Source organism: Geotrypetes seraphini, chromosome 6, assembly GCF_902459505.1.
Source record: "Geotrypetes seraphini chromosome 6, aGeoSer1.1, whole genome shotgun sequence".
Classification (NCBI taxonomy): Eukaryota; Metazoa; Chordata; class Amphibia; order Gymnophiona; family Dermophiidae; genus Geotrypetes; species Geotrypetes seraphini.
Genome location: NC_047089.1, coordinates 250626214 through 250649105, shown reverse-complemented (window position 1 = coordinate 250649105; position 22892 = coordinate 250626214). Strand labels below are relative to the sequence as shown.

The 22892-nt window shown below is 48.5% G+C and overlaps 1 protein-coding gene across 1 annotated transcript in view; it reads left to right on the top strand.

The window, feature by feature from the left end:
* The window catches only part of LOC117363071 (amine oxidase [flavin-containing] B-like), a 124903-nt gene that overhangs the window by 97144 nt on the left and 4867 nt on the right, over positions 1–22892 (top strand). The window contains exons 13-14 of the mRNA XM_033950319.1: positions 3360–3471; positions 20359–20421. Coding sequence (XP_033806210.1) covers positions 3360–3471; positions 20359–20421 — 175 coding nt within the window. The remainder of the gene's footprint in view (positions 1–3359; positions 3472–20358; positions 20422–22892) is intronic.

The following is a 22892-nucleotide window of genomic DNA, read 5'->3' as shown; positions in this document are numbered from 1 at the left end:
CAGAACCCCAAAGAGAACCAAGATTCCAGAACCCCAAAGAGTAACAAGATTCCAGAATTCCAAAGAGTAACAAAATCCCAGAACCCCAAAGAGTAAAAAGATCCCAGAACCCCAAAGAGAACCAAGATCCTAGAACCCCATAGAGTAACAAAATCCCAGAACCCCGTAGAGTAACAAGATTCAAGAACTGCAAAGATTAACAAGATCCCAGAACCCCAAAGAGAACCAAGATCCCAGAACCTCAAAGAGAACCAAGATCCCAGAACCTCAAAGATTAACAAGATCCCAGAACCCCAAAGAGAACCATGATTTCAGAATCCCAAAGATTAACAAGATTCCAGAATTCCAAAGAGAACCAAGATTCCAGAACCCCAAAGAACCAAGTCACCAGAATTCCAGAGTAACAAGATTCCAGAATCCCAAAGAGAACCAAGATCCCAGAACCCCAAAGACAACCAAGATTCCAGAATCCCAAAGAGAACAAAGATCCCAGAACCCCATAGAGTAACAAGATTCCAGAATTCCAGAGTAACAAGATTCCAGAATCCCAAAGAGTAGCAAAATCCCAGAACCCCAAAGAGTAACAAGATTCCAGAACTCCATAGAGTAACAAGATCCCAGAACCCAAAAGAGAACCAAGATCCCAGAACCCCAAAGAGTAACAAGATTCCAGAATTCCAAAGAGTAACAAGATTCCAGAATCCCAAAGAGAACCAAGATCCCAGAACCCCATAGAGTAACAAGATTCCAGAATTCCAAAGAGTAACAAGATTCTAGAATCCCAAAGAATAACAAAATCCCAGAACCCCAAAGTGTAACAAGATTCCAGAACCCCAAAGATTAACAAGATCCCAGAACCCCAAAAAGAACTAAGATTCCATAATTCCAAAAAGTAACAAGATCCCCAAATTCCAAAGAGTAACAAGATTCTAGAATCCCAAAGAGTAACAAAATCCCAGAACCCCAAAGTGTAACAAGATTCCAGAACCCCAAAGATTAACAAGATCCCAGAACCCCAAAGGGAACTAAGATTCCATAATTCCAAAAAGTAACAAGATCCCCAAATCCCAAAGAGTAACAAGATCCCAGAATTCCAAAGAGTAACAAGATTCTAGAATCCCAAAGAGTAACAAAATCCCAGAACCCCAAAGAGTAACAAGATTCCAGAACCCCAAAAATTAACAAGATCCCAGAACCCCAAAGAGAACTAAGATTCCATAATCCCAAAAAGTAACAAGATCCCCAAATCCCAAAGATTAACAAGATCCCAGAATTCCAAAAAGTAACAAGATCCCAGAACCCCCAAAGAGAACCAAGATCCCAGAATGATAAATAGTAGTAGTAGCTTACAAGTTCACCAGAATCTAGCTGCTGACAGTGGGATACTTTTGGCTGCGAGACCAGAGCCCTAGGGGGGTTATACACACTTATTCACAGATTGCACACATGTTCTGAAATGTAGATTCTTCCAGGTTGATATTCAAAACATTTTAACTGGCCAGAAATGGCTCCTGGCTGATTAAATCACCTGTTTGGGGCTAATCATTCATTCTGAGCTCCACTTAACTGGTTAGCACCAATGTCAGAGCAGCTATTGTGGAGCTGTTCTGGGGCAGAATCAACACTTTTGGCTGCTTAAGTGTGATATCAGCACCTAATAAATAGGACCACAGAAAAGTCAGTCCCGTCTTTTGCAGCGCCCCGGAGCCAATTAAATGCTGAATATCGCACGTATCCAGCTGTGTCATAGCCAGCTCTGCAAGGATCGAGTTTCAATGTCGAAGCCCAGACACGATCCGGCATTGAGTTTCACGGATGAACAGTGATCTCATCAACCTTATTTTCCTTGGAAAATAGGTCAGGAAGGGATAATGAGCTGCCTTTGAGGTTAATGATGCGTTGCAACCAGATCAGGGGCCAGTCTAAACACACACCTGTTGGAGCTTTGTGCAGGTCCTCCAAGTTTGTTTCTTCTTTTTGAAATACAGAGAACCCAAGAATAGCCATACTGGGTCAGACAAATGCTCCAGTATCCTGTTTCCACAGAGGCCGATCCAGGTCGCAAGTACCTGGCAGAACCCCCAAATAGTAGCAACATTCCGGAATCTCAAAGAGCAGCAGCATTCCATACACCATCCCAAAGAATAGCAAGATTCAGGAATTCCAAGGAGTAACAAGATTCTAGAACTCCAAAGAGTAGCAACATTCCATGCTACTGATCTGGAGAGAGCAATGGCTTCCCCCCCCCCCAATTTACGTCCCAAACCCATCACTGAGATCCCAAGCAGAGAGACGGCTCGCTTTACCACCTGTCCGCTCACTCAAAACCGAAAGATTATGGCACATCGTCCCCACATCCATTAGATCGCTAGACAGTCTATGGACTTCATGAAGGCCCTGGAAACCTTCCTCTTTAAAAATTCAGCTCCTTAACGACCGACGCCTCCATTCCTGGATAAATGGAACTGAAAGGTGTCTCCTGACCAACAAATAGACCCCCCCACAGTAACTCAAATGCCACCAAAATATAAGTTAAACAGGCTCCAGTCCTATCAAACGCTCCAAGCATAACCAAACTGTACCACATACAAAAATTCAAATGTTATTCCCAGTAAAACGTACCTGTGCTATCCTCCGGAACCCAAACGCCGACCATCATCCATGTGATCTCCTGCAATGTATAAGATGTATTACCTCTATGTTTTGTTCTGTCAGTACTGTGAATACTGTGAAATTAACGAAGCTAGTATGTCATATCTCTACTGTGAAAGCTGCAACATCGACTAAGCTATGACTGCTAAGTTTGTACTTTTCACTCAAGTCCGTCCTGTCTATACTGTGAATGCACTTTTGTGACCCGTTCTGGGCTCCTTTGTGAGGACGGGCTAAATAAATAAATAAATGTCTCAAAAGCAGCCTGTGGACTTTTCCTCCAGGAACTTGTCCAAACCTCTTTTTTCAAAACCAGCTAAGTTAGCTGCTGTTACCACATCCGTTGGCAATGCGTTCCAGAGCTTAACTGAGCGAGCAGTGGGACCGAGCGTCGGGTGTGTGGAGGTTCCGGGTCTTCTTCTTAAACATTGCACTTGTGGCTGAGGAGACTTAGGCTCCCAAAGCCTCTCATTAAGGGGCGCCTGTGTGAACTACATACCCCATAAAACTGGGGCATCAAGCCATTTTTTGGGGTGAGCACTTGCTCCTCCATGCTCCCCATAGCGGCGCCTATGGTCTCTTCCTCTTCAGCCGGCGTGAGAATGGCCACTGAACCACCTTTTCGTTTAGGGCCACTGGTGGGACGGTTTGTACACGGAGTTCCTTCCTCTTTATTTTGTTATTCCCCCCTTGGTTTTGTTTTGCAGGGTTCTTCGCCAGCCTGTCGGCAGGATCTACTTTGCCGGCACAGAGACGGCCACCCAGTGGAGTGGGTACATGGAGGGAGCTGTGCAGGCTGGAGAGAGGGCAGCCAGAGAGGTAGGGAGAGCCATGCACATCATCAGCGTAACGTCAGCAATGACATACAGAAGAAAAATGCTGTGCTTTGCCATGTAGTGGGCATGGGCTCAATTTTGGGTCAACTCTTCCGTTCCTTAGGTCACTAAGGCCAGGGGAAACTGCTTCCACAGCCCCTATCAGAGAAGGAATCACAGTTTCACGAGCCCAGGGCACACATGCAACATGGGCCTGAAAATCATGGTCTACAGCAGGGGTCCCCAAAGTCCCTCCCTGAGGGCCGAATCCAGTCAGGTTTTCAGGATTTCCCCAATGAATTTGCATGAGATCTATGTGCATGCACTGCTTTCAATGCATATTCATTGGGGAAATCCTGAAACCCCGACTGGATTCGGCCCTCAAGGAGGGACATTGGGGACCCCCGGTCTATAGCAAGGGTACGCAATTCTGGTCCTCGAGAGCCACAGGCAGGTCAGGTTTCCAGGATCTCCACAATAAATATGTGTGAGATAGATTTGCATCTCAAGGAGGCAGTGCATGCAAATCCATCTCGTACTTATTCATTGTGGATATCTTGAAAACCTGACCTGGCTCTGGCTCTCGAGGACCGGAATTCCCTACCTTGGTCTATAGCTATTCACTGAGGACCTATCACTGCACTTGCAGGGGAAATAGAGAGGAAGCCCCCACCCCATTCTCACATAGCAAGACACATGGCCCACTGTGAGGCTGGTTCCCAGAGGAGGAGGAAGAAACTGCCAGATTAAAAAAAAATAAAAAAAGTCATTCTAGAGAGGTATATGTGACTGTTGTATCCAGTAATGTGTACATTCATGTGTGCACATACGAGGTACATGTGAATTTGGAAACAGAAAAACAAAGCACCGCAAAATTAGCACACGGAGCCCCAAGGACAGGAGTGAAGGAACAGATGTTATTGGAAAACCCAACACAGGCCGTGTTTCAGCATCAGAATCAGACAAGTACATTGTTCCAACACGAATGAAAGGTTATACTCAATCAATTAAAAATGGGTAGGTCCAGCAAAAGTCTAGGTAACGCGTAACATGAAAGAAACGTTAAACTAAACTAAACCTTAGGTTTATATAGTTTCAAGTTTCAAGTTTATTTAATTTTTGATGAATCGCCTATTACAAATTCTAGGTGATGTACATATTATAATTTAGATAGAAGAAACTTACAAAATAAATTCAAATTTCAAATTTAAAACAATACATACATGAGTTTGAGGAATAGGGATAAAAGTTACAATATTTGGGATTAGTTAAAAAAGGAAAAAACAAAAGGAAGGGAATTATAAAACCAAAGCACCATGTAAGAAATAAATTTTAAATTAGTTGAAAAAAACTAATGTTAAAAATCATAGGCATCTTTAAATAAATGGGTCTTTAACAGTATTTTAAATTTTACAATATCTTGTTCAGATCGAATATACTGAGGCAGAGTATTCCACCATTGAGGGCCCATAACTGTAAAAATATCTGATCTTCTGGTCCCAATAATCTTTAATGACGGTACCGAGAGGAGATTTTGTTCAGATGATCGCAGGGAGCGTTTCGGTTTATAAGGAATCAGTGATTTGGAAATTAACTGTGGTTCATTAGATGCTAATGTCTTAAAAATAAGAAACAATATTTTAAACATGATCCTGTGGCCGATAGGTAACCAATGCGCATCTTTTAATAGAGGGGAAACATGGTCAAACTTTTTTGCTTTATAAATTAATTTTACGGCTGTATTCTGAATTATCTGTAGTCTCCTTTTTTCCTTATTAGTAATATTTAGAAATAAGGCGTTACAATAATCAATTTTTGATATTATAAAAGAATGGATTAATATTTTCAAAGATGATGTGGAAAGAAATTTGGAAATTGACCTAATCTGACGAAGTTCATAAAAACAGTTTTTATATACCGCACCATTTCCGCAATCGTAGAGCTCGGCACGGTTTACAGAAGTTGTGATGGAAAGGAACTCCAATGGAGGGTTAAAGGATGAAGTATAAAGAAGGTTTAGATGGGGGTAAGATGCCGGAGAGGGAGGAAGTGTTACATTTTTGAGAACAGCCAAGTTTTCAGATGTTTACGGAAAAGTTGGAGGCAGCTTGAGTTTCGGAGTGGGGAGGTCCTTAAAGGACCCACGGCAACAAGAGGGCATCCGTTGAAAATCAGGGGTGGGAAATTTCATGGCGACACCAGAAAATATTTCTTCACCGAAAGGGTGGTTGACCGCTGGAATAATCTTCCACAACAGGTAATTGAGGCCAGCAGCGTGCCAGATTTTAAGAAAAGATGGGATTGGCATGTGGGATCTCTTCATGGAGGTAGTTAGGGGGTGGGCCATTAGGGTGGGCAGACTAGATGGGCCGTGGCCCTTTTCTGCCGTCATGTTCTATGTTTCTATTTGGCATGTGGGATCTCTTCATGGAGGTAGTTAGGGGGTGGGCCATTAGGGTGGGCAGACTAGATGGGCCGTGGCCCTTTTCTGCCGTCATGTTCTATGTTTCTATTTGGCATGTGGGATCTCTTCATGGAGGTAGTTAGGGGGTGGGCCATTAGGGTGGGCAGACTAGATGGGCCGTGGCCCTTTTCTGCCGTCATGTTCTATGTTTCTATTTGGCATGTGGGATCTCTTCATGGAGGTAGTTAGGGGGTGGGCCATTAGGGTGGGCAGACTAGATGGGCCGTGGCCCTTTTCTGCCGTCATGTTCTATGTTTCTATTTGGCATGTGGGATCTCTTCATGGAGGTAGTTAGGGGGTGGGCCATTAGGGTGGGCAGACTAGATGGGCCGTGGCCCTTTTCTGCCGTCATGTTCTATGTTTCTATTTGGCATGTGGGATCTCTTCATGGAGGTAGTTAGGGGGTGGGCCATTAGGGTGGGCAGACTAGATGGGCCGTGGCCCTTTTCTGCCGTCATGTTCTATGTTTCTATTTGGCATGTGGGATCTCTTCATGGAGGTAGTTAGGGGGTGGGCCATTAGGGTGGGCAGACTAGATGGGCCGTGGCCCTTTTCTGCCATCATGTTCTATGTTTCTATTTGGCATGTGGGATCTCTTCATGGAGGTAGTTAGGGGGTGGGCCATTAGGGTGGGCAGACTAGATGGGCCGTGGCCCTTTTCTGCCGTCATGTTCTATGTTTCTATTTGGCGTGTGGGATCTCTTCATGGAGGTAGTTAGGGGGTGGGCCATTAGGGTGGGCAGACTAGATGGGCCGTGGCCCTTTTCTGCCGTCATGTTCTATGTTTCTATTTGGCATGTGGGATCTCTTCATGGAGGTAGTTAGGGGGTGGGCCATTAGGGTGGGCAGACTAAATGGGCCGTGGCCCTTTTCTGCCGTCATGTTCTATGTTTCTATTTGGCATGTGGGATCTCTTCATGGAGGTAGTTAGGGGGTGGGCCATTAGGGTGGGCAGACTAGATGGGCCGTGGCCCTTTTCTGCCGTCATGTTCTATGTTTCTATTTGGCATGTGGGATCTCTTCATGGAGGTAGTTAGGGGGTGGGCCATTAGGGTGGGCAGACTAGATGGGCCGTGGCCCTTTTCTGCCGTCATGTTCTATGTTTCTATTTGGCATGTGGGATCTCTTCATGGAGGTAGTTAGGGGGTGGGCCATTAGGGTGGGCAGACTAGATGGGCCGTGGCCCTTTTCTGCTGTCATGTTCTATGTTTCTATTTGGCATGTGGGATCTCTTCATGGAGGTAATTAGGGGGTGGGCCATTAGGGTGGGCAGACTAAATGGGCCGTGGCCCTTTTCTGCCGTCATGTTCTATGTTTCTATTTGGCATGTGGTATCTCTTCATGGAGGTAGTTAGGGGGTGGGCCATTAGGGTGGGCAGACTAGATGGGCCGTGGCCCTTTTCTGCCGTCATGTTCTATGTTTCTATTTGGCATGTGGGATCTCTTCATGGAGGTAGTTAGGGGGTGGGCCATTAGGGTGGGCAGACTAGATGGGCCGTGGCCCTTTTCTGCCGTCATGTTCTATGTTTCTATTTGGCATGTGGGATCTCTTCATGGAGGTAGTTAGGGGGTGGGCCATTAGGGTGGGCAGACTAGATGGGCCGTGGCCCTTTTCTGCCGTCATGTTCTATGTTTCTATTTGGAATGTGGGATCTCTTCTTGGAGGTAGTTAGGGGGTGGGCCATTAGGGTGGGCAGACTAGATGGGCCGTGGCCCTTTTCTGCCGTCATGTTCTATGTTTCTATTTGGAATGTGGGATCTCTTCTTGGAGGTAGTTAGGGGGTGGGCCATTAGGGTGGGCAGACTAGATGGGCCGTGGCCCTTTTCTGCCGTCATGTTCTATGTTTCTATTTGGCATGTGGGATCTCTTCTTGGAGGTAGTTAGGGGGTGGGCCATTAGGGTGGGCAGACTAAATGGGCCGTGGCCCTTTTCTGCCGTCATTTTCTATGTTTCTATTTGGCATGTGGGATCTCTTCATGGAGGTAGTTAGGAGGTGGGCCATAAGGGTGGGCAGACTAGATGGGCCGTGGCCCTTTTCTGCCGTCATGTTCTATGTTTCTATTTGGCATGTGGGATCTCTTCATGGAGGTAGTTAGGGGGTGGGCCATTAGGGTGGGCAGACTAGATGGGCCGTGGCCCTTTTCTGCCGTCATGTTCTATGTTTCTATTTGGAATGTGGGATCTCTTCTTGGAGGTAGTTAGGGGGTGGGCCATTAGGGTGGGCAGACTAGATGGGCCGTGGCCCTTTTCTGCCGTCATGTTCTATGTTTCTATTTGGAATGTGGGATCTCTTCTTGGAGGTAGTTAGGGGGTGGGCCATTAGGGTGGGCAGACTAGATGGGCCGTGGCCCTTTTCTGCCGTCATGTTCTATGTTTCTATTTGGCATGTGGGATCTCTTCATGGAGGTAGTTAGGGGGTGGGCCATTAGGGTGGGCAGACTAGATGGGCCATGGCCCTTTTCTGCCGTCATGTTCTATGTTTCTATTTGGCATGTGGGATCTCTTCATGGAGGTAGTTAGGAGGTGGGCCATTAGGGTGGGCAGACTAGATGGGCCGTGGCCCTTTTCTGCCGTCATGTTCTATGTTTCTATTTGGCATGTGGGATCTCTTCATGGAGGTAGTTAGGGGGTGGGCCATTAGTATGGGCAGACTAGATGGGCCGTGGCCCTTTTCTGCCGTCATGTTCTATGTTTCTATTTGGCATGTGGGATCTCTTCATGGAGGTAGTTAGGGGGTGGGCCATTAGGGTGGGCAGACTAGATGGGCCATGGCCCTTTTCTGCCGTCATGTTCTATGTTTCTATTTGGCATGTGGGATCTCTTCATGGAGGTAGTTAGGAGGTGGGCCATTAGGGTGGGCAGACTAGATGGGCCGTGGCCCTTTTCTGCCGTCATGTTCTATGTTTCTATTTGGCATGTGGGATCTCTTCATGGAGGTAGTTAGGGGGTGGGCCATTAGTATGGGCAGACTAGATGGGCCGTGGCCCTTTTCTGCCGTCATGTTCTATGTTTCTATTTGGCATGTGGGATCTCTTCATGGAGGTAGTTAGGGGGTGGGCCATTAGTATGGGCAGACTAGATGGGCCGTGGCCCTTTTCTGCCGTCATGTTCTATGTTTCTATTTGGCATGTGGGATCTCTTCGTGGAGGTAGTTAGGGGGTGGGCCATTAGGGTGGGCAGACTAGATGGGCCGTGGCCCTTTTCTGCCGTCATGTTCTATGTTTCTATTTGGCATGTGGGATCTCTTCTTGGAGGTAGTTAGGGGGTGGGCCATTAGGGTGGGCAGACTAAATGGGCCGTGGCCCTTTTCTGCCGTCATGTTCTATGTTTCTATTTGGCATGTGGGATCTCTTCATGGAGGTAGTTAGGAGGTGGGCCATTAGGGTGGGCAGACTAGATGGGCCGTGGCCCTTTTCTGCCGTCATGTTCTATGTTTCTATTTGGCATGTGGGATCTCTTCATGGAGGTAGTTAGGGGGTGGGCCATTAGGGTGGGCAGACTAGATGGGCCGTGGCCCTTTTCTGCCGTCATGTTCTATGTTTCTATTTGGAATGTGGGATCTCTTCTTGGAGGTAGTTAGGGGGTGGGCCATTAGGGTGGGCAGACTAGATGGGCCGTGGCCCTTTTCTGCCGTCATGTTCTATGTTTCTATTTGGAATGTGGGATCTCTTCTTGGAGGTAGTTAGGGGGTGGGCCATTAGGGTGGGCAGACTAGATGGGCCATGGCCCTTTTCTGCCGTCATGTTCTATGTTTCTATTTGGCATGTGGGATCTCTTCTTGGAGGTAGTTAGGGGGTGGGCCATTAGGGTGGGCAGACTAAATGGGCCGTGGCCCTTTTCTGCCGTCATGTTCTATGTTTCTATTTGGCATGTGGGATCTCTTCATGGAGGTAGTTAGGAGGTGGGCCATTAGGGTGGGCAGACTAGATGGGCCGTGGCCCTTTTCTGCCGTCATGTTCTATGTTTCTATTTGGCATGTGGGATCTCTTCATGGAGGTAGTTAGGGGGTGGGCCATTAGGGTGGGCAGACTAGATGGGCCGTGGCCCTTTTCTGCCGTCATGTTCTATGTTTCTATTTGGCATGTGGGATCTCTTCATGGAGGTAGTTAGGGGGTGGGCCATTAGGGTGGGCAGACTAGATGGGCCATGGCCCTTTTCTGCCGTCATGTTCTATGTTTCTATTTGGCATGTGGGATCTCTTCATGGAGGTAGTTAGGAGGTGGGCCATTAGGGTGGGCAGACTAGATGGGCCGTGGCCCTTTTCTGCCGTCATGTTCTATGTTTCTATTTGGCATGTGGGATCTCTTCATGGAGGTAGTTAGGGGGTGGGCCATTAGTATGGGCAGACTAGATGGGCCGTGGCCCTTTTCTGCCGTCATGTTCTATGTTTCTATTTGGCATGTGGGATCTCTTCATGGAGGTAGTTAGGGGGTGGGCCATTAGTATGGGCAGACTAGATGGGCCGTGGCCCTTTTCTGCCGTCATGTTCTATGTTTCTATTTGGCATGTGGGATCTCTTCATGGAGGTAGTTAGGGGGTGGGCCATTAGGGTGGGCAGACTAGATGGGCCATGGCCCTTTTCTGCCGTCATGTTCTATGTTTCTATTTGGCATGTGGGATCTCTTCATGGAGGTAGTTAGGGGGTGGGCCATTAGGGTGGGCAAACTAGATGGGCCGTGGCCCTTTTCTGCCGTCATGTTCTATGTTTCTATTTGGCATGTGGGATCTCTTCATGGAGGTAGTTAGGGGGTGGGCCATTAGGGTGGGCAGACTAAATGGGCCGTGGCCCTTTTCTGCCATCATGTTCTATGTTTCTATTTGGCATGTGGGATCTCTTCATGGAGGTAGTTAGGGGGTGGGCCATTAGGGTGGGCAGACTAGATGGGCCGTGGCCCTTTTCTGCCGTCATGTTCTATGTTTCTATTTGGCATGTGGGATCTCTTCGTGGAGGTAGTTAGGGGGTGGGCCATTAGGGTGGGCAGACTAGATGGGCCGTGGCCCTTTTCTGCCGTCATGTTCTATGTTTCTATTTGGCATGTGGGATCTCTTCATGGAGGTAGTTAGGGGGTGGGCCATTAGGGTGGGCAGACTAGATGGGCCGTGGCCCTTTTCTGCCGTCATGTTCTATGTTTCTATTTGGCATGTGGGATCTCTTCATGGAGGTAGTTAGGGGGTGGGCCATTAGGGTGGGCAGACTAAATGGGCCGTGGCCCTTTTCTGCCGTCATGTTCTATGTTTCTATTTGGCATGTGGGATCTCTTCATGGAGGTAGTTAGGGGGTGGGCCATTAGGGTGGGCAGACTAGATGGGCCGTGGCCCTTTTCTGCCGTCATGTTCTATGTTTCTATTTGGCATGTGGGATCTCTTCATGGAGGTAGTTAGGGGGTGGGCCATTAGGGTGGGCAGACTAGATGGGCCGTGGCCCTTTTCTGCCGTCATGTTCTATGTTTCTATTTGGCATGTGGGATCTCTTCATGGAGGTAGTTAGGGGGTGGGCCATTAGGGTGGGCAGACTAGATGGGCCGTGGCCCTTTTCTGCTGTCATGTTCTATGTTTCTATTTGGCATGTGGGATCTCTTCATGGAGGTAATTAGGGGGTGGGCCATTAGGGTGGGCAGACTAAATGGGCCGTGGCCCTTTTCTGCCGTCATGTTCTATGTTTCTATTTGGCATGTGGGATCTCTTCATGGAGGTAGTTAGGGGGTGGGCCATTAGGGTGGGCAGACTAGATGGGCCGTGGCCCTTTTCTGCCGTCATGTTCTATGTTTCTATTTGGCATGTGGGATCTCTTCATGGAGGTAGTTAGGGGGTGGGCCATTAGGGTGGGCAGACTAGATGGGCCGTGGCCCTTTTCTGCCGTCATGTTCTATGTTTCTATTTGGCATGTGGGATCTCTTCATGGAGGTAGTTAGGGGGTGGGCCATTAGGGTGGGCAGACTAGATGGGCCGTGGCCCTTTTCTGCCGTCATGTTCTATGTTTCTATTTGGAATGTGGGATCTCTTCTTGGAGGTAGTTAGGGGGTGGGCCATTAGGGTGGGCAGACTAGATGGGCCGTGGCCCTTTTCTGCCGTCATGTTCTATGTTTCTATTTGGAATGTGGGATCTCTTCTTGGAGGTAGTTAGGGGGTGGGCCATTAGGGTGGGCAGACTAGATGGGCCGTGGCCCTTTTCTGCCGTCATGTTCTATGTTTCTATTTGGCATGTGGGATCTCTTCTTGGAGGTAGTTAGGGGGTGGGCCATTAGGGTGGGCAGACTAAATGGGCCGTGGCCCTTTTCTGCCGTCATGTTCTATGTTTCTATTTGGCATGTGGGATCTCTTCATGGAGGTAGTTAGGAGGTGGGCCATAAGGGTGGGCAGACTAGATGGGCCGTGGCCCTTTTCTGCCGTCATGTTCTATGTTTCTATTTGGCATGTGGGATCTCCTCATGGAGGTAGTTAGGGGGTGGGCCATTAGGGTGGGCAGACTAGATGGGCCGTGGCCCTTTTCTGCCGTCATGTTCTATGTTTCTATTTGGAATGTGGGATCTCTTCTTGGAGGTAGTTAGGGGGTGGGCCATTAGGGTGGGCAGACTAGATGGGCCGTGGTCCTTTTCTGCCGTCATGTTCTATGTTTCTATTTGGAATGTGGGATCTCTTCTTGGAGGTAGTTAGGGGGTGGGCCATTAGGGTGGGCAGACTAGATGGGCCGTGGCCCTTTTCTGCCGTCATGTTCTATGTTTCTATTTGGCATGTGGGATCTCTTCATGGAGGTAGTTAGGGGGTGGGCCATTAGGGTGGGCAGACTAGATGGGCCATGGCCCTTTTCTGCCGTCATGTTCTATGTTTCTATTTGGCATGTGGGATCTCTTCATGGAGGTAGTTAGGAGGTGGGCCATTAGGGTGGGCAGACTAGATGGGCCGTGGCCCTTTTCTGCCGTCATGTTCTATGTTTCTATTTGGCATGTGGGATCTCTTCATGGAGGTAGTTAGGGGTGGGCCATTAGTATGGGCAGACTAGATGGGCCGTGGCCCTTTTCTGCCGTCATGTTCTATGTTTCTATTTGGCATGTGGGATCTCTTCATGGAGGTAGTTAGGGGGTGGGCCATTAGGGTGGGCAGACTAGATGGGCCGTGGCCCTTTTCTGCCGTCATGTTCTATGTTTCTATTTGGCATGTGGGATCTCTTCATGGAGGTAGTTAGGAGGTGGGCCATTAGGGTGGGCAGACTAGATGGGCCGTGGCCCTTTTCTGCCGTCATGTTCTATGTTTCTATTTGGCATGTGGGATCTCTTCATGGAGGTAGTTAGGGGGTGGGCCATTAGTATGGGCAGACTAGATGGGCCGTGGCCCTTTTCTGCCGTCATGTTCTATGTTTCTATTTGGCATGTGGGATCTCTTCATGGAGGTAGTTAGGGGGTGGGCCATTAGTATGGGCAGACTAGATGGGCCGTGGCCCTTTTCTGCCGTCATGTTCTATGTTTCTATTTGGCATGTGGGATCTCTTCGTGGAGGTAGTTAGGGGGTGGGCCATTAGGGTGGGCAGACTAGATGGGCCGTGGCCCTTTTCTGCCGTCATGTTCTATGTTTCTATTTGGCATGTGGGATCTCTTCTTGGAGGTAGTTAGGGGGTGGGCCATTAGGGTGGGCAGACTAAATGGGCCGTGGCCCTTTTCTGCCGTCATGTTCTATGTTTCTATTTGGCATGTGGGATCTCTTCATGGAGGTAGTTAGGAGGTGGGCCATTAGGGTGGGCAGACTAGATGGGCCGTGGCCCTTTTCTGCCGTCATGTTCTATGTTTCTATTTGGCATGTGGGATCTCTTCATGGAGGTAGTTAGGGGGTGGGCCATTAGGGTGGGCAGACTAGATGGGCCGTGGCCCTTTTCTGCCGTCATGTTCTATGTTTCTATTTGGAATGTGGGATCTCTTCTTGGAGGTAGTTAGGGGGTGGGCCATTAGGGTGGGCAGACTAGATGGGCCGTGGCCCTTTTCTGCCGTCATGTTCTATGTTTCTATTTGGAATGTGGGATCTCTTCTTGGAGGTAGTTAGGGGGTGGGCCATTAGGGTGGGCAGACTAGATGGGCCATGGCCCTTTTCTGCCGTCATGTTCTATGTTTCTATTTGGCATGTGGGATCTCTTCTTGGAGGTAGTTAGGGGGTGGGCCATTAGGGTGGGCAGACTAAATGGGCAGTGGCCCTTTTCTGCCGTCATGTTCTATGTTTCTATTTGGCATGTGGGATCTCTTCATGGAGGTAGTTAGGAGGTGGGCCATTAGGGTGGGCAGACTAGATGGGCCGTGGCCCTTTTCTGCCGTCATGTTCTATGTTTCTATTTGGCATGTGGGATCTCTTCATGGAGGTAGTTAGGGGGTGGGCCATTAGGGTGGGCAGACTAGATGGGCCGTGGCCCTTTTCTGCCGTCATGTTCTATGTTTCTATTTGGCATGTGGGATCTCTTCATGGAGGTAGTTAGGGGGTGGGCCATTAGGGTGGGCAGACTAGATGGGCCGTGGCCCTTTTCTGCCGTCATGTTCTATGTTTCTATTTGGAATGTGGGATCTCTTCATGGAGGTAGTTAGGGGGTGGGCCATTAGGGTGGGCAGACTAGATGGGCCGTGGCCCTTTTCTGCCGTCATGTTCTATGTTTCTATTTGGCATGTGGGATCTCTTCATGGAGGTAGTTAGGGGGTGGGCCATTAGGGTGGGCAGACTAGATGGGCCGTGGCCCTTTTCTGCCGTCATGTTCTATGTTTCTATTTGGCATGTGGGATCTCTTCATGGAGGTAGTTAGGGGGTGGGCCATTAGGGTGGGCAGACTAGATGGGCCCTGGCCCTTTTCTGCCGTCGTGTTCTATGTTTCTATTCCAGAGCTCAGTGATTCTAAAGGGGAGGGACGTCCCTAGTTTTCCTGCATGGGGTATACCTTTTACAGAAGGGAAGGATAGTTTTAATATTTGGGAGCATCTGGTGGAATTAGGAATGGAGGAATTCCAAGATAATGGGATAACGGGAGGAAGGATGCCGTGAAGGATCTTGAAGGTTAGGCAGGCACATTTGAAGTGAACCCTGGGATTACCGGGAACCAGCGAAGCTTGGATAGGAGTGGTGAGACATGGTCAAACTTACTTTTTTGCGAAAATAAGCTTAGCCGCAGCATTCTGAGTCTGCTGAAGGCTGTGGAGGCTTTTCTTAGTTAGGCTTCATCATTAGCAAACGGGAGCCTTAGGTCAGCTTTAATCACAGTCTGTGTTAATTGACAAGCATCGCACGGCGCGTTCCTTTCACGTTACGCGTGACCTAGACTTTTGCTGGACTTAACCCATTTTTAACCCACTAGCCAGGTGGTCCTTGAAGAATCGGGTTGAAAATCTCTGGTTTATGACATCATACGGTGATGCATCAAAATTGCGCGCAGACAAAGCTGAGCCGACAGTCACGCACAGGACATCAGCGCGCCAGATTTAAACTGAATTTTAAAGTGTTCCGAGGGTGTGTGTGTGTGTGGGGGGGAACCACCGTCCTTAACTTAGTAGTGTTGGCGCTGCTGTTAGGGGGGGGGGGAACCCCCACACACATATTACAGAGGAAACTGAACTTTTTCCCTAAAAAATAGGGAAAAAGCCTGTTTCCTCAATAACGGGGGTTACCTCCAACACCCCCCCAACGGCAGAGCAAACACTAAGTTAAGTGCAGTGGTTCCCCCCCCCCCAACACACACCCCCTCGGAACGCTTTAAAATTCAGTTTAAATCCTGCGCGCTGATGTCCTGCGCACGATTGTCGGCCCGGCTTTGTCTGCGTGCGATTGTCTCACGCGGATTAGTCTATGAACCCGTCACACACACGCACGAACTAGTTTTTAGGCCCATTCAGGGACAACATTTGATACCGTCCTACTGTTCCAGCTAGAATGTGTCACTGCTGCATTCGGGACATCCTGAAATATAAAACAGCCTTAGGGGACGATATTCAGAACCATGTAACAGGTTTGAGAGGCTTGAAGAGCATCCCTCTTCCCAAAATATTAGCTTACTCACCATTATATTATACTTATTCTTAAAATGCTCTGTAATGCATCTGTGTAGCATCCTTGTTCTGTGCTATATTGCAGTAAAAGCCAATCTCTACTTCAAACAGTATTAGCTCACCTAAGTCAGACTGGGCCCCTCTCCTTAGGGTTTGCAATGCACCTTCTAAAGCAGTGTTCTTCAACCTTTTTACACCTATGGACCGGCAGAAATAAAAGAATTATTCTGTGGACCGGCATCGGTCCATGGACCGGCGGTTGAAGAACACTGGGCTAAGTCGTGGGCCAGACCCTGCCCATCTCTATCCAATCTCCACCCCTGACCCCGCCCATCTCTACCCAATCTCCACCCCTGACCCCGCCCATCTCTATCCAATCTCCACCCCTGACCCCGCCCATCTCTACCCAATCTCCACCCCAGACCCCGCCCATCTCTATCCAATCTCCTCCACCCCTGACCCCGCCCATCTCTACCCAATCTCCACCCCAGACCCCGCCCCCATAATAGTACTAATTGTAACACTATTTTTTCCATTCATTTTTCACAGATACACAATATAATCTTTATTAACAACACATAACGGTTATCCACAAAATTAAACTACACAAAGCACACTGACAGCCGATGTAAGTTCTCAAAATTGACATAATTCAATCACTAAATTCAAAAATAAAATCATTCCCCCCCCCTACCTTTGTTGTCTCCCTCCCTCTACGCTATGCCTTACCTTCTGGCCTGCTTCCGCCTGGCCATTTTATGCCGCTCCCGGTGTTATCTTCAGGCTGGCTCCCTCTTTCTCACTGCGCACCCTGCGCCTCATCTGGAAGCCTTCCCTCTGACGTTGTGATGTCAGAGAGAAGGCTTCCGGTTCAGGCGCATGACGTGCCCGTGGCTTTGTGCACTGAATCAGTGAGGAAGAGGGAGCTGGCTCGAAGATAACTCCGCATCGATCGCACCGTGGACCGATGGTTGAAGAACACTGTTCTAAAGCTCCTTAAATTACACTGTAAGTTACCTGGGACCTTTATAGGTATAGCTCGACTCATAAATCTCAGATCAGATTAGATTGTACCTGATTAAATGGTGCTCAGTTGCCTATCTGGGAATATTCAGGAGCAATTTAAGAACCTAAGAACAGCCTTACTGGACCAGACCAAAGGTCCATCAAGCCCAGTAGCCTGTTCTCACGGTGGCCAATCCAGGTCCCAAGTACCTGGCCAAAACCCAAAGAGTAGCAACATTCCAGAAAGTGAGGTGGAATAACCCCCCTCTAACTGCTTAACCTGGAAATAGAGAATGAAACGGTGACAGAATCCATCACTGTTCCCGTCCCTGTGGATAACCGTGGGAAACCATCCCCATACCATTCTTTAAGGAGAGAGGGAAGAATCAAAGTCTGAATGGGCCCAGCCACTGACCCTCAAGCCTTGCATTCAAGGACGCTGGTATAGAAGGACTGAGGTTGAGACAGACACTAAAGAATGACAGTCTCTGGTTTCCAGAACAGATATTGTGATGTCATAATGCCTCATTCCACCAATGCCTAAGAGCCAATGGCTTCATTATCCTATACTTGGCTCGCATAAGAATCAGAATATGATTGGGTCCAGTCACTGACCCTGAAGCCTTGCATTGAAGAATGCTGGTGTAGAAGGACTGAGGTTGAGAGAGTCACATGTTTCCATGTTGCCCATGTTCCCATGTGCCCATGTTGTTCCATGTTGCCCATGTGCCCATGTGCCCATGTTGTTCCATATTTCCATGCTGCTCATGTTCCCATGAGCCCATGTTCCATGTTTCCATGTTGCCCATGTTCCCATGTGCCCATGTTGTTCCATGTTTCCATGTTGCCCATGTGCCCATGTTGTTCCATGTTTCCATGTTGCCCATGTTCCCATGAGCCATGTTGTTCCATGTTTCCATGTTCCCATGTGCCCATGTTGTTCCATGTTTCCATGTTGCCCATGCTCCCATGTGCCCATGTTGTTCCATGTTTCCATGTTTCCATGTTGCCCATGTGCCCATGTTGTTCCATGTTTCCATGTTGCCCATGTTCCCATGAGCCATGTTGTTCCATGTTTCCATGTTGCTCATGTGCCCATGTTGTTCCATGTTTCCATGTTGCCCATGTGCCCATGTTCCATGTTTCCATGTTGCCCATGTTCCCATGTGCCATGTTGTTCCATGTTTCCATGTTGCCCATGTGCCCATGTTGTTCCATGTTGCCCATGTTCCCATGAGCCATGTTCCATTTTTCCATGTTGCCCATGTGCCCATGTTGTTCCATGTTTCCATGTTGCCCATGTGCCCATGTTGTTCCATGTTTCCATGTTGCCCATGTTCCCATGAGCCATGTTCCATGTTTCCATGTTGCCCATGTGCCCATGTTGTTCCATGTTGCCCATGTGCCCATGTTGTTCCATGTTTCCATGTTGCCCATGTTCCCATGTGTCCATGTTGTTTCATGTTTACATGTTGCCCATGTTCCCATGTGCCCATGTTGTTCCATGTTTCCATGTTGCCCATGTTCCCATGTGCCCATGTTGTTCCATGTTTCCATGTTGCCCATATTCCCATGTGTCCATGTTGTTTCATGTTTACATGTTGCCCATGTTTCCATGTGCCCATGTTGTTCTATGTTTCCATGTTGCCCATGTTCCCATGTGCCCATGTTGTTCCATGTTTCCATGTTGCCCATGTGCCCATGTTGTTCCATGTTTCCATGTTGCCCATGTTCCCATGAGCCCATGTTGTTTCATGTTTCCATGTTCCCATGTGCCCATGTTGTTCCATGTTTCCATGTTGCCCATGTTCCCATGTGCCCATGTTGTTCCATGTTTCCATGTTGCCCATGTTGTTCCATGTTTCCATGTTGCCCATGTTCCAATGAGCCCATGTTGTTCCATGTTTCCATGTGCCCATGTGCCCATGTTCCCATGTTGTTCCATGTTCCCATGTGCCCATGTTGTTCCATGTTTCCATGTTGCTCATGTTCCCATGTGCCCATGTTGTTCCATGTTTCCATGTTGCCCATGTTCCCATGAGCCCATGTTGTTCCATGTTCCCATGTGCCCATATTGTTCCATGTTTCCATGTTGCCCATGTTCCCATGTGTCCATGTTGTTTCATGTTTACATGTTGCCCATGTTCCCATGTGCCCATGTTGTTCCATGTTTCCATGTTGCCCATGTTCCCATTTGCCCATGTTGTTCCATGTTTCCATGTTCCCATGTGCCCATGTTGTTCCATGTTTCCATGTTGCCCATGTTCCCATGTGCCCATGTTGTTCCATGTTTCCATGTTGCCCATGTGCCCATGTTGTTCCATGTTTCCATGTTGCCCATGTTCCAATGAGCCCATGTTGTTCCATGTTTCCATGTTCCCATGTGCCCATGTTCCCATGTGCCCATGTTGTTCCATGTTCCCATGTGCCCATGTTGTTCCATGTTCCCATGTGCCCATGTTGTTCCATGTTCCCATGTGGCTCATGTTCCCATGTGCCCATGTTGTTCCATGTTTCCATGTTGCCCATGTTCCCATGAGCCCATGTTGTTCCATGTTCCCATGTGCCCATGTTGTTCCATGTTGCCCATGTTCCCATGTGTCCATGTTGTTTCATGTTTACATGTTGCCCATGTTCCCATGTGCCCATGTTGTTCCATGTTTCCATGTTGCCCATGTTCCTATGTGCCCATGTTGTTCCATGTTTCCATGTTGCCCATGTGTCCATGTTGTTCCATGTTTCCATGTTGCCCATGTTCCCATGTGCCCATGTTGTTCCATGTTTCCATGTTGCCCATGTTGTTCCATGTTTCCATGTTGCCCATATCTGGGCAACTGAAAATCGACACTTGCCCGGTTAAGTGATGACAGACCACATATACCCAGATATTGACTGTATCTGGGCTTACCATTTCTCTAGTGCTACCAGATGTACACAGCACTGTACATTGAGGTGGAAGGGACTGTCCCTGCTCAAAAGAGCTTACAATCTAATTGTGACAGGCAGGACAAAAAGGGTGAATCTATACACACTGCGATCTTCCTAAGGGAGCAGCATCCTTCCTGCTGTTTGCCCCACCTGCCCCTCTCCTTGCTGTATGCGCATGCCCCTTGCCTTCCCTCGTTCCTCTTTTACTTCCCCGGCACAAGGTTGCCGCCCGTGTCAGCATCGGCGCTCTATCTGACGTCGCTTCTGGGACCCGCATCTAGGAAGATGACGTCAAAGGGTGAGCCGCCACCGACGTGAGTGTTCTGCTCACGCCGGAGAAGTTAAAAAGTTACAGGGAAAGGGAAGTGGGAGCGTGCAACAGTAGGGGTGGGAAGAAGTCGGGGTAGGAGCGCCACCGCCCCAAGCGCCGCTCATCCTTACTACGCCTCTGAGTCTGTATTCCTGACTTGTTGCGATTATTTGCAGATCCTGTGCAGTTTGGGCCGAATCTCAGAGAGTGAAATCTGGAAGACAGAACCTCCTTCAATGGTAAGTTGCTCTCGGGTTAAGAACAGAAGAGCTGCCATACTGGGACAGACGAAGGTCCATCAAGCCCTGTATTCTGTTTCCAACAGTGGCCAACCCAGGTCCCAAGTACCTGGCAGAACCTCAAAGAGTAGCAACATTCCAGAGTTGAGATTGTGATGTCATAATGCCTCATTCCACCAATGCCTAAGAGCCAAGCTCATCGGTGATGTCACAATGACTCAATTGTCCTATACTTGGCTCACATAAGAACATAAGAATTGCCATACTGGGACAGACCAAAGGTCCATCAAGCCCAGTATCCTGTTTCCAACAGTGGCCAACCCAGGTCCCAAGTACCTGACAGAAACCCAAAGAGTAGCAACATTCCAGAGCTGAGATTGTGATGTCATAATGCCTCATTCCACCAATGCCTAAGAGCCAACCTCATCAGCCACTGCTTGCCCTGTATTGGTAGCATGGAATGTTGCTACTCCTTGGGTTTTGGCCAGGTACTAGGGACCTGGATTGGCCACTGTGAGAATGGGCTACTGGGCTTGATGGACCATTGGTCTGACCCTTATGTTCTTATGTGATGTCACAATGGCTCAGATAAGAACATAAGAGCTGCTATACTGGGACAGACTAAATATCCTGTTTCTAACAGTGGCCAACCCAGGTCCCAAGTTCCTGGCTAAGATCCCAAAGAGTAAGACAGATTTTATGCTGTTTATCCTAGGAATAAGCAGTGGATTTTCCCCAAATTTGTCTTCATAATGGCTTATGGACTTTTCTTTTAGGAAATTACCGGTATCCAAACCTTTTTTTAAATCCTGTTAAGCTAACTTTTCATCACCATTTGCCCTTATCTCTCCTCACTCAGGGCTTCTTTTACAAAGCCGTGATTGTTCTGCTGCTGTGGTAAATGCACCGAAGCCCATTGGAATTAAAAATAACTTCATTTTTTCTATACCGCCATAATCTTGCGACTTCTAGGCGGTTCACAGTGAAGAGAGCTGTGCAATCAGCGAATTACAGCGTACAAATAGGGAAGATGTCTCTGAGCAGTCAGTGATTACAGAGTAAAATTAGTAAGAAATATAATATTAATATGTTACAATATAATATTAACATGTTACAGTGAAGGGGGCTGGATAGCCAGCGAAATTCTGAATACAAATGGTGAAGAAGTCATGTACAGTCAGTGGATACAGAATACAATTAGTGAGAATACGCAGTGTCAACATGTTGAGTACCGTATTTTCACGCATATAATGCGCGCGTTATACATGATTTTACAAACCGTGCATAACCTTGCGCGTTGTACAAATTTTTTTTTACATAGTTCCCCCCCCCGACGTCCGATTCACCCTCCCGCAGGACCGCTCGCACCCCCACCCCAAAGGACCGCTCGCACGCACTCCCACCCGCACCCGCACCCCCACCCTGAAGGACCGCTCGTACCCCCACAGCCTCCCGACCCCCCCCCCATCATGTAGAAACTCCTACCGGTGTCCTGCTGCTTCCTCTTGGCGGTCCCGGCCCTTCTGTGAGCCCTGCGCCTGCGCTGCTTCCTCTTCCGGCGGTCCCGCTCTTTCTCTGACGTCAGAGAAAGGGCGGGACTGCCGGAAGAGGAATAGCGCAGGCGCTGGGCTCACAGAAGGGCCGGGACCGCCAAGAGGAAGCAGCAGGACACCGGTAGGAGCTTCTACATGATGGGGGGGGGGGGGTCGGGAGGCTGTGGGGGTGCGAGCGGTCCTTCAGGGTGGGGGTGCAGGTGCGGGTGAGAGTGCATGCGAGCGGTCCTTCGGGGTGGGGATGCGGATGCGTGCGAGCGGTCCTTTGGGGTGGGGGTGCGAGCGGTCCTGTGGGGGGGTGAAACGGACATCGGGGGGGCATCAGGCTTTCAGGGTGGGGACAGGATTTCAAGGGGGAGAGGAGAGTCGGGGTGGCCAGAGGAGAGTCGGGGCGGGCGAAAGGAGAGTCGGGCGGCGACGGGAGAGTCGGGCAGCAAGCGCGGTATACGGGTGTGCGCGGTATACAAAATTTTTTTTACATATATTTTGGTTTCCCACATGCTATACCCGTATGCACGTTTTACATGGGTGCGCGTTATCTACGTGAAAATACGGTAATAGTTTTTTTAAAAGGGGAGGAGTTGTCTGACTAGGAAATAAATCTATTGAACAGAGAGGTCTTAAGTGGGTATCGGTGCATTTTCCGCGGCACCATTATTACTGTGGCTTTGTAAAAGAGACCCTCACCCTTATTTTTTTTCTATTAAAAAAGAGACAATGCAAGACCAACAAAGAAACATGAGCCTACCCACACCAACAGTAATAGAAAATAATTTTCACTCACATTTTCACCCTCTGCCTTTTCCTTCTTTCCACTAACTCCTCACCAAACCCACCAAATCTTCTGGACATGGGCAAAGGTATCTGTCGAATTTTTCAGATTGTTATCTTGTGCTGGAAGATCGCTCCACACCCAAA